General features: G+C 41.3%; 1 protein-coding gene across 1 annotated transcript in view; it reads right to left on the bottom strand.

The window, feature by feature from the left end:
* Window positions 1–14,866, bottom strand: part of PDIA6 (protein disulfide isomerase family A member 6) — a 39,688-nt gene that overhangs the window by 3,276 nt on the left and 21,546 nt on the right. Inside the window, exons 5-11 of the mRNA XM_049902881.1 lie at window positions 14,481–14,587; window positions 10,053–10,183; window positions 9,374–9,488; window positions 8,691–8,831; window positions 6,666–6,750; window positions 6,477–6,549; window positions 5,255–5,413 (exon numbers count right to left, since the gene is read on the bottom strand). Coding sequence (XP_049758838.1) covers window positions 5,255–5,413; window positions 6,477–6,549; window positions 6,666–6,750; window positions 8,691–8,831; window positions 9,374–9,488; window positions 10,053–10,183; window positions 14,481–14,587 — 811 coding nt within the window. The remainder of the gene's footprint in view (window positions 1–5,254; window positions 5,414–6,476; window positions 6,550–6,665; window positions 6,751–8,690; window positions 8,832–9,373; window positions 9,489–10,052; window positions 10,184–14,480; window positions 14,588–14,866) is intronic.

Genomic DNA, 14,866 nt, shown 5'->3' on the forward strand with positions numbered 1-14,866 from the left:
GGTTATTAAAAGGAAGCAATTTTGCCGTCCCCCTTCCGCCACCCCACCACCACCCCAAGGAACAGTTCCAAGGCCTGGAGACATGTCTGATGGTCACAATACATGGCAATGGTGGGTATCTATTAGGGAGACACCAGGGATGCTGCTAAACATTCTACAATGCACAGGCCAGCCCCCACAACAAAGAATTATTCTGCCCAATATGTCAGTAATGCCTGATGTACACGCATCAGTTATATTCAGAAAACAGAATTAAAAATAGGCTCTAGAAACTCACTTCACCACCAGTCATAAACTGCTAGTATTAGCACAGGACAGGGTCCTGACTAACACACAGGTGTACGGGCAAAGAACATACAGTGGCTCACGCAGTTCTATCTAAAATCTATGTCAGAATGGCTCAATTTACTATATATGGGTCATAGGCAAATTCAAGCTTATAAAGGAAACCCAAACCCATGAGAGTTAAGACAGAGCCAGTAGTCCTCCTCTTGCTAGTTTTGTGTCCTTAATCAGGTTATTTACTATCTGCAAGCATTGGCCCCTTCATCTATAGACTGCAGAGACGTAGCTGCTATTGGACATTTGGTAGATGGGGTCTGTGCTCCCTACTTAATGTCAGCAACAAGAGGGACAGAAAGATGCCAAACCCTCCTTTTAAACAGGAACAAAACTGAGGGGATTATGACTTCAGGGCAGAGTTCAATTCAGCTGTTTGCGTTTTTTCAATACTTCCATAAATGATGTCCCTTCTCTCTCCCACTCTTTTTAGGGCTAACTGCTCACAGGTATCTTCACTACTAACTAAGAGAGACTGGGGGAAACATAGCCCCTGCATTCAAAGAAACTGAATAGCCATCAACTGATAAAAAAAGAAAAATTCCAGTCTGTTCTTCACATCCTGGTGCATAATACACAATTCCAAACTTCTATTTACATTAGTGAACCTGAGAGTCCCTGGGTGGTGTACACAGGTAATGTACTTGCCTGCTAACTGGAAGATAGAAGGTTAGAGTCCACCCAGTGGTGCCTCGGAACAAAGGCTGGAGATCTACTTCCAAAAAAATCAGCCACTGAAAACCCTATGGAGCAATTTACCCTGACACACGTGGGGTTGCCAGGAATTGGAATTGACTTGACAGCAACTGGTAAATTTGGTGTTAGTACAGTTAGCTGATATATAGTAAGCAATTAAATTCTCAATAAGTCTAGCTGACATTTTTCAGGAAGGATGCAGGAATCATTGAGCATGTTGTTTTGAGCTCATTATAGTTTTCAACTGCTGTCACTCTATATTCATAAATTGTTAGTTCAGCTTCACTGTTACTGATTCTTAGTGGTTGTATAAACAACTTTACATATTTGCACTGACAGTATTTTTAACTTTGGTTTTTCAAAAGCCAGATTAAGAGAGGTATGTGTACTTTTCAAGTTCAAATAATTCATGCCTCTCACTGCTAAGCACACATATACATCATTTCTCTGCCAGCTCCAATCCTGGGTTGTTTGAACTAGTCAACTTCATTGGCAGTGTGCTGTGTACAAGCTGACATCTTTCTGTTAGAAAACATTCATATGTAGTGAGAACCAAGTTTCCTGTAATAAGTTTTTCTTCTTTCTACTTATTACCTGACGCTTATCACTGGTAGCTGGCTGGGTAAGGTCTGAGGTCTTGGCTACACCAAGGCCAAGATACAAAGTTTGCGAACCACAAGCCTGTATACTGATCTCCAGCTCAAAAGTAACTGTCTCAAGTTTATGACACGTTATTGTTCCCTGTAACTTTTCCTGGAAGCATTTAGCTTCCTTGTACTTAAACAAAAGAAACTAGAAAAGGAAAACTAGTTGAAAATACAAAACTTAAAACTGGGGTTAGAACTTCCAATTCCAAATAAGTTGAGTCCGCAGGTTCAATCTCATCGTTACTCATTCCTCTCATAAGCTCCCTGAGGGTTTCCACACTGGCATCAACGCTGAGGGATGAAGTACAGCTGAGAAGCAAAGCAGTCCTCACTGTCAGTGTGCCCCGTCCCGTTACCCAGTAAGCTCTCTAAGGGCAAGGATCTCTTTGCTAATCTTTAACTATTCCAGTGACAAGAATCTACTCATTCACTCATAAAATACTTACTATAAGAGCTTACTATTTATCTGCCAGGCTCTATTAGTGACTAGAGCTCTGGTGACACAGTGATTAAGAGCTACAACTGCTAACCAAAAGGTCAGCAGTTCGAATCCACCAGCTACTCCTTGGAAACCCTATGAGGCAGTTCTACTCTGTCCAATATGGTCGCTATGAGTCGGAATCACCTTCACGGCAGCGTGTTTTGTTTTGATTTCTCGGTTATTAGTCAAGTTTTGTGTAAAACTGATTCACCTTTGTGGAGCTCAACAGTTGTGGGGGAAGTCATTAACTGAATAACCACATAACTGAAGAAAAAGTACTGGGAGATATAACTGACTATAATAAAGGCACTGATTTAATCAAGGAGGGTGGAGAACGAGTGCAGGAGAGTGGTGGTGGTGAGGGAAGCCTGTGGGGAAAGGTAAAGGAGTCCTGGTGACGCAGTGGTTAAGTGCTCGGCTGCTATTCAAGAGGTTGGAGGTTCGAACCCACCAGCTGCTCCATGGGAGAAAGATGTGACTCTAAAGATTTACAGCCTTGGAAACCTTACGGGGCAGCTCTACTCTGTCCCCAGGGTCACTATGAGTCGGAACTGACTTGCCAGCCGCGGTAGCGGGTTATGGGGAAAGGTGAGGAGCCTCCTCCTGCCTCAGCAGAAGAAACAATGCACAGAAGACCCTGATGTAGAAGGGAGCAAGGCAGACAGAATAAAAACCTCAAGTAACAAAGGGGTTTCTAAATAAGTTTATGTAAATCAATTCTCATTTCCAATGATCACTTATTTTGTATACAGAATAATTTTACCTCCTAAGAAAGTTTATTTATCAAAAATGAATTCATTCTTTTAAGATATGCTAGGAGTCTGTTTCCCAGGCACACACAACATTTGGGTCTCATGTTAGCAGGGCTCGGAAAGCCAGCGATGAACAGAAAACCCAGGTTCGTTAGTTCTCCTCATAGAACAGTAAGAAGGACAACCTCTGATATATCTGTACCCAGAAGAGCTGATCCACTCTAAGCCTTCAAACTTCATCTATTCTACTCATGGCTGGCACCCAGGGATGACTAACCACATAGGAAATTTACGTTAGAGCCTACAGAAAAATCAGTTTCTAGTTTTCCAGTTGGCAGAGGACCGGATAAGCAAATCCATGATGGGCTGGGGTGGGGGGGCCGGGGGTAGAAAAAAAAAACCACATGCGCTTCATCTGTATCCAAGTTCTAAATATTTAGAGTTTATGAAGAATTAAGAGAACTCTATGACAATTACAAACTTAAGCAGCCCCCCATACATCTTTACAAAAACATCTGATTAAGCACGGTAACCAACTGCAATGCACAGCACCATCTGAGAACTGAATCAAAGAAACCATAAAAATGTAAGATGATGGAGGAAACTAACAATCAGAACAGCAGTACTGTGGTTAGGTTTTAAAAGTTCTCTTTTAGAGATACGTAATAAAACATCCACAGATTAAATGAATGGGATTTGCTTTAAAATATTAGTGGCAGAAGGAAATAAGGTTGATCACAAATTGGTAGTTCTTGAAGTTGAAAATAATGAGTACAAGTGTCCTTTATGCTAGCCTCTACTTCTGTCCATGTTTGAAGTAATTTTTTAAAAAAAGGAAAGTGGAACATTGAATAAAAAGAAAACACCTCATTACTTTGGGTTCCATTTATTTGCAAGCTAAAAAGACTCTAAAACTTAAGACTTAAATTTCCTATTTTATAGATTTCAAATGAGATCAGAGGATTTAGAAGAGATGCATACTTTTAATGTAATAAGCCCTCCCTCAAATTATTAAATCATGGTATACCTTACACTATCTTAAAAATAGCTAACATTAAGGTATTTATTCTGTTCCAGTACTAAACTTATCCTGGTTATTTCTTTCAATTCTCCAATGCCCCCAATAGGAGGTGCTGTTATCTCATGTAGCAAATAAACCGAGGGGCAGAGAAGTTACGCAACTTGCTCAAACAGCTGGCAAGAGAAAGAGCCAGGTTTATACCCAGGCAGAGTCATTAAAAAGCTACCCTCTCAACCACTCCGCTATACCTTCTGCTCTGCTCAAGGTCAGCTTAAACCCGTTGTTGTCTAATGGATACCAGGCATAGCGACCTATGGGCCGGGGTACAACTGCTCCACAGGGTTTCCAGGTCTGTGATCTTTACAGAAACAGACTGCCACATCTTTCTCCTGCACAGCGTCTGGTAGGTTCAAACTACCAGCCTTTCAGTTAGCAGCCAAGCACTTAGCCACTGTGCCACCAGGACTCCTTCAAGGTCAGCTTACAGGTAGCAAAACTAACATGCGGTGACCCTTGACAGTCTCACTTCAGAGCCCATACTCTTCAGGCCACACAGTATAGTCCCCAAACTCCTTCTGCTGATGTGAACTAGTAAGGCTGGCGAAGAGGTGCACAAACTTTCTAAGCATTATTATGACTATTTGCTATTCATCATAACCTTCTGAACCACCTTTGTATGCCGAGTAACTTTCACAGAGCAGCTGATAAATAAGGAAGAAAGTAAGAACTGAAACAAAAACTCTAGGTTAATGCTTTATATTCATCTAAAAGGCGATTATATCAGCTTCTAGGATGAGTTAAATAAATACAGGGCCCCTATGATGTTGTTCCCACGCTGTTGGGAGTCCTTTAAGTAAACGCGCCCATTTTCATATAGTTACATTCCAGAGCCAAATGCCCAGCAATGGAAACCGTATTACCTGAAGCCAGGAGTGCAAAGTTTGCTGGGGTAGGAATGGGGTAGGCAGGGCTGCCTCTATCCCATGAGATCTATGCAAGAATGAGAAAAAGGTGCCCCTTTCGGTAACCCCTTAGAGCCCCATGCCAGGTGCACGGCCTGGCAAGCAGGGTGGCCTGAGGGTAGGAAAATGTTAGCATCACTCATTATATGGAACACTGCTACTGGAAAAAGAACAAAGTAAAGAAACATGATTCCAATGCTCTAATTTGTTATTATCTAATTCTCCAGAATTTCAAATGCAGGATAATTACATTTATTACCTGATCTATATAAACCTAGTTTTGAATCAAAAACTGCAAGGGAACCAACCAGACAGACCAAACAAAAACCCTGCCCACCCAGAAAACAAGAAATTACCTGAGAAACTCATTAATGCCTTGCTCACTGAAAGACCCTTTCAGAAGAGCAAATTTCATCTTGCGTGCGTTGATGGCTGCCATGGCTGGGTATCCGAACCCTCCAATCCCCAACGCGTTCTCAAGTTCATACTGGGCTCCAGCTTCTGCCCACAGCCACCTAGAAAGGCAAGCTGGATTTTAGAGCAAAGATCCCTTTCAAATTAGTTAGAATCCAGTAGATCTTAGTTAAAGAATAAAAGATTATACTTCGAATACTTTGTGGAATGAAATGGGTATAGAAATAAATTAAGAATAGCATACCGTATTTCAGATGTGCCTTTAACTAACTCTAGTTCCTCCCTTTTGTTCCCGTAGGCCCTAACTCCAGAGGTCTACAGAATGAACTGGTCTGTCTATTAGACAGCTGTGGTTTTCCCCAACTCCTACCAGTCCACTAAACTACGTAAGTTTCCCTTCTTTGTTACCTGAAATTCCACCAATATCATTTGAGTTATTTTGCACACTCTTTAAAACATGTAATAATTTCTTTTAAAGAAAGAGTTATAGATGCGTCATTAACAAACACTGTGAAACGTACCTTTAGCTACCTCCTAAAACACTGAAGGATAAATCATTTTAGAACGCAGCATCTTGTGGGCTCATAGTTAGTATTTGTTTGACTAATGATGGAGGGACAAGGTCTTTGTGAGAGGGAGGGACACCAGGTACTGTGGAAGCATCTCTCGGATAACGTGGACAAGAAGCAAGAAGATAAATGAAAAGGTGATACATTTTGTTTTAAAAATTTGCCAAGATCCAGGCTTCACTCTTTATTTAGTCTTCAGAGCTCTAGCAGAAGGCAGCTATATCACTTAAGTTTTTGCTTGCTAGCCTGGAACCCCAACTGCCATTTAAAATGTGACTTTTTTTTAAGTAAAACGTACACTGGGGTACAATGAAATGTCTTATAAACTTTCAGAATCTAACCATTAAAAGCTGTATATAATGAAGTCGTCTTGTAGTTTTATTACACATGATTTTTAAGATTTAAGAATGACTTTTCCAGTTACTTAAAGATAATTTTCCAGTAACTTTGTAGAGGCTACTTTGCGTCAACCCTTATGTGAATCCATGTTTGTTCTGTTATTTGTGGCCACAGAACAATTTTTCCACATCCTCCCTAAAATAAATCTGTGGTTAAGATAACTTGTACAGTGAGATAAAAAATTTTAATAACTTACCCCCACATTTTCTTTTTGTATTTGTCTGCCAACTTCAGAAGGACTTCCAAATAAGAATTTCTGCCTGCAGCTCCTGATTTAAACAGACAGAAGTTCTTAAAGGTAAAAATAAAGCGGTCCATGAAACTGCTCTATTTTAGGAAAGTTCATGGCCACAGAACCAATGGAAAATGAGTTTGTCAGTCTTACCAGTATCGAGAATGTGGGGCAGCACAGCCACGACACAGAGCTGATGATCTTCACACGTTTTCTTGGCAATGTCCTCATTAATTATCTGAGGGGACCCAGGAGACAAAGAACTGTTCTAAGTATTGTTTAAAGGTGCACGACACAACACCCAAGCAAAAACTCAGCACTGTCATCTTCACTAAAGAAAGGGATACTTCTTGTCTGCATTAAGGAAACACTAATGCTCTATAAAAGATGTTTATCCATTATGGTAACTACACTAACAACTTCAGTCTTCTCCATGAACATTACATATTCTAAGATATCTATCTGGGGTGGTGGTGGTGAGGTATTTGCATATGTGGTACAATGAGTTCCTTTATGTGGCTTTTTGCCTTGGTTCTTTGGCGAAACTGCTTGAAACATTTTCCTAAGGAGCTGTTGTAACCTTTGCCCTAGTTCTTTGGAGAAACAACTTGGGGGGCCTCCCAGGTTGCTTTCTACCCCAGAAGGTTGTTAGTTTTTCCCAGAGGAGGCAGTCTCTGCTGGCAGAAAATGTTACCCTCTGAGTTGATTGACAACTCACGGGTAATCGAGAATTGGCTGAACTCTGGTCTGGTGAGGGAGGCCTTGCCTTTTAACTGATGAGGATTGAGATACATAAATGGCTGGCATGCACAGGTTTTCAGAGGCATCTTGGTTGACAGGAGCCAGCAGGCAAGTATGTCCTTGGACATGGAGGGTCCTCCCAGGCCTGGTACAAAAAAAGCTGCAGCTGATTAAGACCTGGGCTGGCAGAGAAGCAGAGCCATGTGGGAACAGAGTAGTCCTGCTACAGTGGTGATGACCTGGGCCAGTTAGCAACTGGGAGGCACTGAGTGGATGAGTGAACTGCTACACTGTCTATGAGCTGGGCCAGTCAGCAGCAGAGAGGCTGATGGCAGGGAGGCCAGAAGCAGACAGCCTGATGGCTGAGGGGCCCAGCTGTGGAGAACTGGTGCTAGGAGAGCAGCAGCTGAGGCAGCTGAGAGGGCTGCTACACTGGCTATGAGCTGGGCCAGCTAGCAGCAGAGGCCCGTGGTAGACAGCCTAACGGCAGAGAAGCTGGGTCCACTGATCACCAGAGGAGGGTAGTGGTGCTGGCTGAAAACAGTGTTAGAGCTGTTCCAGAGAGAGCTGGTCTGCTCCATCAGCCTTTTTGCTCTGAGAGCTGTCCTGGTCAGAAGCTGTACTGCACTGTAGAAGACAGAGAAGTGCTCTCCACTTCGGGGACCCTTCCCGATCTTGCCTGTGGGCTCCCTGACGCTAATCCCAAGCTGTTCCTGTGACTTTCAAGTTGATCCTGAACCTAAGTTGTAGCCTGTTACTTCCTTAATAAGCCACATAACTGTGAGTATGGTCTGTGAGTTCTGTGTGGCTATTGCAATGAATTATGGAACTCAGCAGAGAAGTAGGGAGTACCGTGGGGGTGTGGCTAGTGTCAGAAGTAACGGAGAAGTGCAAGGTGGAGATATACCTGACCTCTGCCTCCTAGGAACCAGCTTTGTGCTGATCCTGATTCTTCTGAATTCAGACAATTCATTTTGCTCTATTACAGTATATACACATAATCTCTGAAATCAGAATGCTTGGGCTCCTATCGTGGCTCTGCCACTTATTATTTATATGAGCTTAAAAAAATTGCTTTAGGAAGCACTCCATGCCTGTTTCCCATATGCAAAAAAAGGGATAAAAATGGTATCTATTATTTTTCATGTAAATGAAAACAATCTAGATGAAAGCATTGGAAAATTACGTGGCTATGTGCACAATAAACACTAGTTATTATTTTGAGAACGATAAATGAAAAAGTGACTGGATCCACTCCATTTTTAAGAAGCTTAGGTACATTTTTGCTCACAGTGCAATTACTTTACTGCTAAAAGCTATGGAAAGAAGCAATTCATTAGGCATCTTTTCGCCCGTTTGAAAGTTCAAATCACTTTAGTATTTCCCACTATCAGACAGGGAAAGCCTTCCTTACTATGAACGATTTAGCTGGCTTACCTCAAGCAGCTCAGGAGGTGGGGCATTATCAGAGAACAAATCTAAGGCCCGTGAAACTATGTCAGACTTTGTCCGACCGCCATCATAATCCACAGGAGACTCGCCTTTCTGAAAAATCTTGATTGTAGGAAATCCCCTAATCTATTAAAAAAAAAAAAAAAAAAAGCAGTGTACAATGTAAAAATAACATTAATTAAAGACAACACAATCTTTATTGTTCCTAAAACCACGTTGGAGGTAATTTAACAAAAACGTCTCAGTGTGCATCAATGTCAAAGGGCGACACACACAGGTAGTGTCCATCGGGGAGTCTCTAACAGACCATGAAGGTTAGCCAAATCTTACTCAAGCCCTGGGCCTACAGTTAATACAATGTATCTGTTCTCAAACAAATGGGTCACCTTTCAAAAGCCATATGAAAACCCTGTGGAAACTTGGGCAAGCTGAGCTACGTTAAGAACACAGAAGTAGTGTGATGTTAAAAAACAAAAATAGGACAGCCCTTAGTTCCAGACTGAATAGTTTTGTCAATAAGGTGACTTACGCTAACCCTCACATCCTTATTTACAGACTGGTTGAACACTTCCCCTCCTGCCCCATAAGGAGGCCTGGAGTACCAAATAAGGAAACACTCGAAAATAACACGTACTTTACAAAGAAATGAGGCTTATAAATACACTCACCCCGTATCGGCTGGCTAGGACCTGATTAACTGTAGCATCTACAGCTGCTAGTTTCACTTTTCCTTTTGTTTGATCTTTTACTTCAGTAGCTGCAGCAGCCCATTCTGGCTCTAGGCTGTGGAAAAAGATTTACATTTTAAAAGTGCATTTCAACTCAAAGCAAATATATTTTACGTAGCTTTTTGTCCAATTCAGATAAGTCACACCTGGAAACCATACTGTATGTAGCTTCACAAACTTATGATGCTACCCTTCACACTTGGTTTCCAATCCTTCATTCAAAAAAAAAAACAAAAAACCAAACCCACTGCCATCCAGTCAATTCTGACTCACAGTAACCCTATCAGAGTAGAACTGCCCCACAGGGTTTCCAAGGAGCACCTGGTGGATTCGAGCTGCCAATCTTTTGGTTAGCAGCTGAACTCTTAACCGCTCGCCACCAGGGTTTCCTTCCAATCCTTCATTACTTCCCCCAAATCTGGATCCTACTCCCTTGTTAATTCTTGAAATGATAAAAGGAACTCTAGGCACTAATGCTAAGGCTTAACATTCATTTAGAATCAGTTTTTCTGCAGAATATCTTGGAGGATACCTATTATCCATTTCACATCTTTGAAAATGAACCAAATACATGCACTACAAGTTCACTGACTTAAAAGACTCAGTGAACAACACTTACTTTTTGCAGTGTCCACACCAAGGAGCATAAAACTCAACCATCCAAACATCTTCACTCTCAAGGACATTTTTATCAAAGGTGTCGTCCGTCAGTTCAATCACGTCTTTCTTACTTGAACTTTCACTTCTGCCCTGTTATTTAAGCATATGCAAAATCTTAAATTACAACTTGGCCAAAAAGAACACCATTCCAATTATAACTCTGTGTGTGTGTGTGCACACACAGAGGACAGAGGTATATATGTATGTACCTACCACTCAGTCTGTCAGTTTGTGTCATACTGTGGTGGCTTGTGTGTTGCTGGAAGCTATGCCACCGGTATTTCAAATACCAGCAACGTCACCCATGGCGGAGCTTCTAGACTAAGACTACGAAGAAATACCTGGCAGTCTACTTTTGTAAAAAATTCACCAGTAAAACCCACGCTGGGGATGACAAGTTGAAGAATGGGGTATCACATTCATAATCAAAAAGAACATTTCAATATCTATTCTGAAGTACAATGCTGTCAGTGATAGGATAATATCCATACACCTACAAGAAAGACCAGTTAATACTACTACTATTCACATTTACACACTAGCCAAAGATGAAGAAATTCAAGATTTTTACCAACTTCTGCAGTCTGAAATCAATCAAACATGCACTAAAGATGCACTGAAAATTACCGGTGATTGGAATGTGAAAGTTGGAAACAAAAAAGGATTGGTAGTTGGAAGATATGGCCTTGGTGATAGAAACGACACCACAGATCTCAGGAAAGAATTTCACAAGACCAATGACTTTTTCGTTGCAAATAGCCTTTCTCAACAACATAAACGGCGATTACACATGTGGACCTCACCAGATGGAACACACTGGAATCAAATCTACATATGTAGAAAGAGATGATGGAGAAGCTCAATATCATCAGTCAGGGCAAGGCCAGGAGCCAGCTGCAGAACAGACCATCAATTGCTCAACTTTAATTGCAAACTCAAGTTGAAGAAAATTAGAATAAGTCCGCGAGAGCCAAAGCATGACCCTGAGTACATTCCACCTGAGTTGAGAGACCATATCAAGAATATATTTGACTCGTGAACACTAATGACCAAAGATCATAAGAGTTATAGAATGACATCAAGGACTCCATACATGAAGGAGGCAAGAGGTCATTATAAAGAGAGGAAAGAAAGACCAAAACGGAGGCCAGAAGAGACTCTGAAACTTGCTCCTGAATGTAGAGGATCTAAAGGAACAGAAGAAATGATCATGTAAAAGAGCTGAACAGAAGATTTCAAAAGGTAGCTCGAGAAGACAAAGTATGATAATGAAATGTGCTCTGACCTGGAGTTAGAAAACCAAAAGGGATGAACACACTCGGCATTTCTCAAGCTGAAAGAACTAAAGAAAAAATTCAAGCCTCGAGTTGCAATTTAAAGGATTCTATGGGCAAAATATTAAGCAACGCAGGAAGCATCAAAAGAAGATGGAAGGAATACACAGAGTCACTATACCAAAAAAAATTGGCCGACCTTCAACCATTTCAGGAGGTAGCATATGATAAAGAACCAACGGTACTGAAGGAAGACATCCAAGCTGCACTGAAGGCACCGGCAAAAAACAAGGCTCGAGGAACTGCTAGAATACGAATTGAGACGTTTCAACAAACAGATGATGTGCTGGAGGTGTTCACCCGTCTATGCCAAGAAATTTGGAAGACGGCAACCTGGCCAACTGACTGGAAGAGATTCATGTTTGTGCCCATTTTCAAGAAAGGTGATTCAACAGAATGTGGAAATTATTTAACAATATCATTAATATCACACTTAAGTAAAATTTTGCAAAGATAATTCAAAAACAGTGGCAGCAGTGCATCGACAGGGAACGGCCAGAAATTCAAGCTAGATTCAGAAGAGTACATGGAATCAGGGATATCACTGCTGATGTCAAATGGATCTTGGCTGAAAGCAGAGAATACCAAAAAGATGTTTACCTGTGTTTTATTGACTATGCAAAGGCATTAGGCTGTGTGGATCATAACAAGTTATGGATAACAATGCAAAGAACAGGAATTCCAGAACACTTAACTGTGCTCAGGAGGAACCTGTACATAGACTAAGAGGCCATTGTTCAAACAGAACAAGGGGATACTGCACAGCTTAAAATCAGGAAAGGTGTGCATCAGGGTTGTATCCTTTCCTCACGTGTGTTCAATCTGTATGCTGAGCAAGCAGTCTGAACAGTCGGACTATATAAAGAAGAATATGGCATCAGGATTGGAGGAAGTCTCATCAACAACATGAAAAATGCAAATAACACAACCTTGCTTGCTGGAAGTGAAGAGGACTTGAAGTACTTACTGATGAAGACCAAAGACCACAGCCTTCAGTATGGATTACACCTCAATATAAAACCAAAAAAACCAAACCCAGTGCTGTCAAGTCGATTCCAACTCATAGCGACCCTACAGGACAGGGTAGAACTACCCCATAGAGTTTCCAAGGAGCACCTCATGGATTTGAACTGCCGGCCCTTTGGTTTGCAGCCATAGCTCTTAACCACTATGCCATCAGGGTTTCCCCTCAACATAAAGAAAACAAAAATCCTCACAATTGGACCAATAAAGTATTATCATGATAAACAGAGAAAATACTGAAGTTGTGAAGGATTTCATTTTACTTGGATCCACAATCAACGCCCACGGAAGCAACAGTCAAGAAAGCAAACAACATTATGCACTGGGCAAATCTGCTGCAAAAGACCTCTTTAAAGGGCTAAAAATAAAAAGCAAAGATGCCACTTTCAGGATTAAGGTGTTCCTGAACCAAGCCATGGTATTTTCAGTCTTCTGATATATATGCCAATGTCGGACAATGAATAAGAAGACCGAAGAATAACTTGTATCTTTCAATTATGGTACTGGCAAAGAATATTGAATATACCATGAACTGCGGGAAGAATGAACAAATCTGTTTTGGAAGAAGTACAACCAGAATGCTCCTTAGAAATGAGGATGGTGAGACTTCGTCTCAAATACTTTGGACACGTTATCAGGAGAGACCTGTCACTGGAAAAGGACAGCATGCTTGGTAAAGTAAAGGGTCAGCAAAAGAAGGGAAGACCCTCAAGGAGATGGGTTGACATAGTGGCTGCAACAACGGGCTCAAGTATAACAACTGTGAGGTGCAGGATCAGGCAGTTTCATTATTGTACACAGGGTTGCTATGAGTCAGAACTAACTCTGTGTGTGTGTGTGTGTGTGTGTGTGTGTGTGTGTGTGTGTGAGAACATTAATCATGTCCACATCTTAAAGAAGTTTTAGAATTTTTATTCTTCAAGTAAAAACTATTCAATTGAAATTGGGGGCATTCCTTAATATTACTATTTTTACATGGTCAACAGGCTACTTTCAATAAAGACCAATATATATAAGTATAAAATACATCATGTACTTCAATTGTATCACCTGCCTTTTTTAGGAGAAACTTTAATAACACTTTTAGTAACACTGTTCTATTTCAGATCCAAGCAAGGATTGTTCTTGCTTTATCTCAGGATGCTACAGATAACTGCAATTACTGTCTTTTCATAAATAAAGTCCCCTAACATTCACAAAAGCTAAAAATAACATTTAATCCTTTTCTTTTGTCCAAGAATTTTCTTCAGTACTAAATCACAGTATTGTTATATTGCTTCCTGTTGCCTGGGCAAATAACACGGGGATTACAAAAAAAAAAGGAGACAACCATGCTCATTAAATGTCTAAGCCTGGAATAAAAGACAAGACTGTGAAAACTTTGGACACATTTTACAGCTATACAAAGAAGCTAGCTTTTCTAGTTTTACAAGCGTGAAGGGCCACCGTAAACACAGACATACACAATATGTAAGAATTTAATGCCTTTTCACGAGCACATACGGGCATCATGACTAAGCTGCATCATTCCCTATAAAGGCATCTACAGTACCAATCCACGAACGGGAACCTCTTTCTCGTCCTCATTTTCCCTATCTATTTATGTAGAATTTTCTATGGCTTTTGGGCCAACTGCCACATACAGGCCAAAGGTTATCCAAATTTCATCCGTGTTCTGTCCTGACCCAGCACCCTTGGCTGGGAGCTCTTTCTCCTTCTGCAGTCCAAACTTTTCTATTTCACCTTGGCTGTAGGAAACCTATTTGGGGGCCTGGTTCGTGGCCTACAGTCACGGCAAGATGCCCCAGGACTGACTGGCTATGGCAGTGTTGACTGACAGGAGGCCACAATGAGCAGGCGAGGTAGCTCTGACTCCCCCTGGGGTCAGCTGACCCAACCCCTATTCTTTTTTTAATGTAAAGTTCACCAATTAAAAACTTTAAAAGAAAAAACAAATGATCTTCTACCAGAAGTCTACATTCAGGCTTCAAAAGTATCACACACTAAAAACTGAAATGATGGAGCCTTACTTGTTTTCCAGAACTATATCCACCACTCCTTCCCCCGAGGCGATCCTTTACAAGCTGTCTTACAGCACTGAGAGCGGCATCTACAATGGCTTCAGCTGTTCTGCCACCTACAGGAAAACAAAGGACAGTCAGACGGAGCGATGGTAGCGGGCCACCTTGCCGTATTTATTGGTTAACTTCAGCTGATGTTCAAACTGATCTAACACGTGTGTATTTAGGACAGAGTACACTTTCCCCCCAGGACGCATCTTGTGCTTGGAAAGCTAATTCCTCTTCTTCCATTTTCTGTTATTAGTGTGAGCAAGAACTTCCTGCTCACTTGTAAATACCACCTACGAATGAGAAACGGAGAGTAATCCACCAAATCACTACTGAGTATATGACAT

This window comes from Elephas maximus, chromosome 12 (assembly GCF_024166365.1).
Source record: "Elephas maximus indicus isolate mEleMax1 chromosome 12, mEleMax1 primary haplotype, whole genome shotgun sequence".
In the NCBI taxonomy this organism is placed as follows: Eukaryota; Metazoa; Chordata; class Mammalia; order Proboscidea; family Elephantidae; genus Elephas; species Elephas maximus.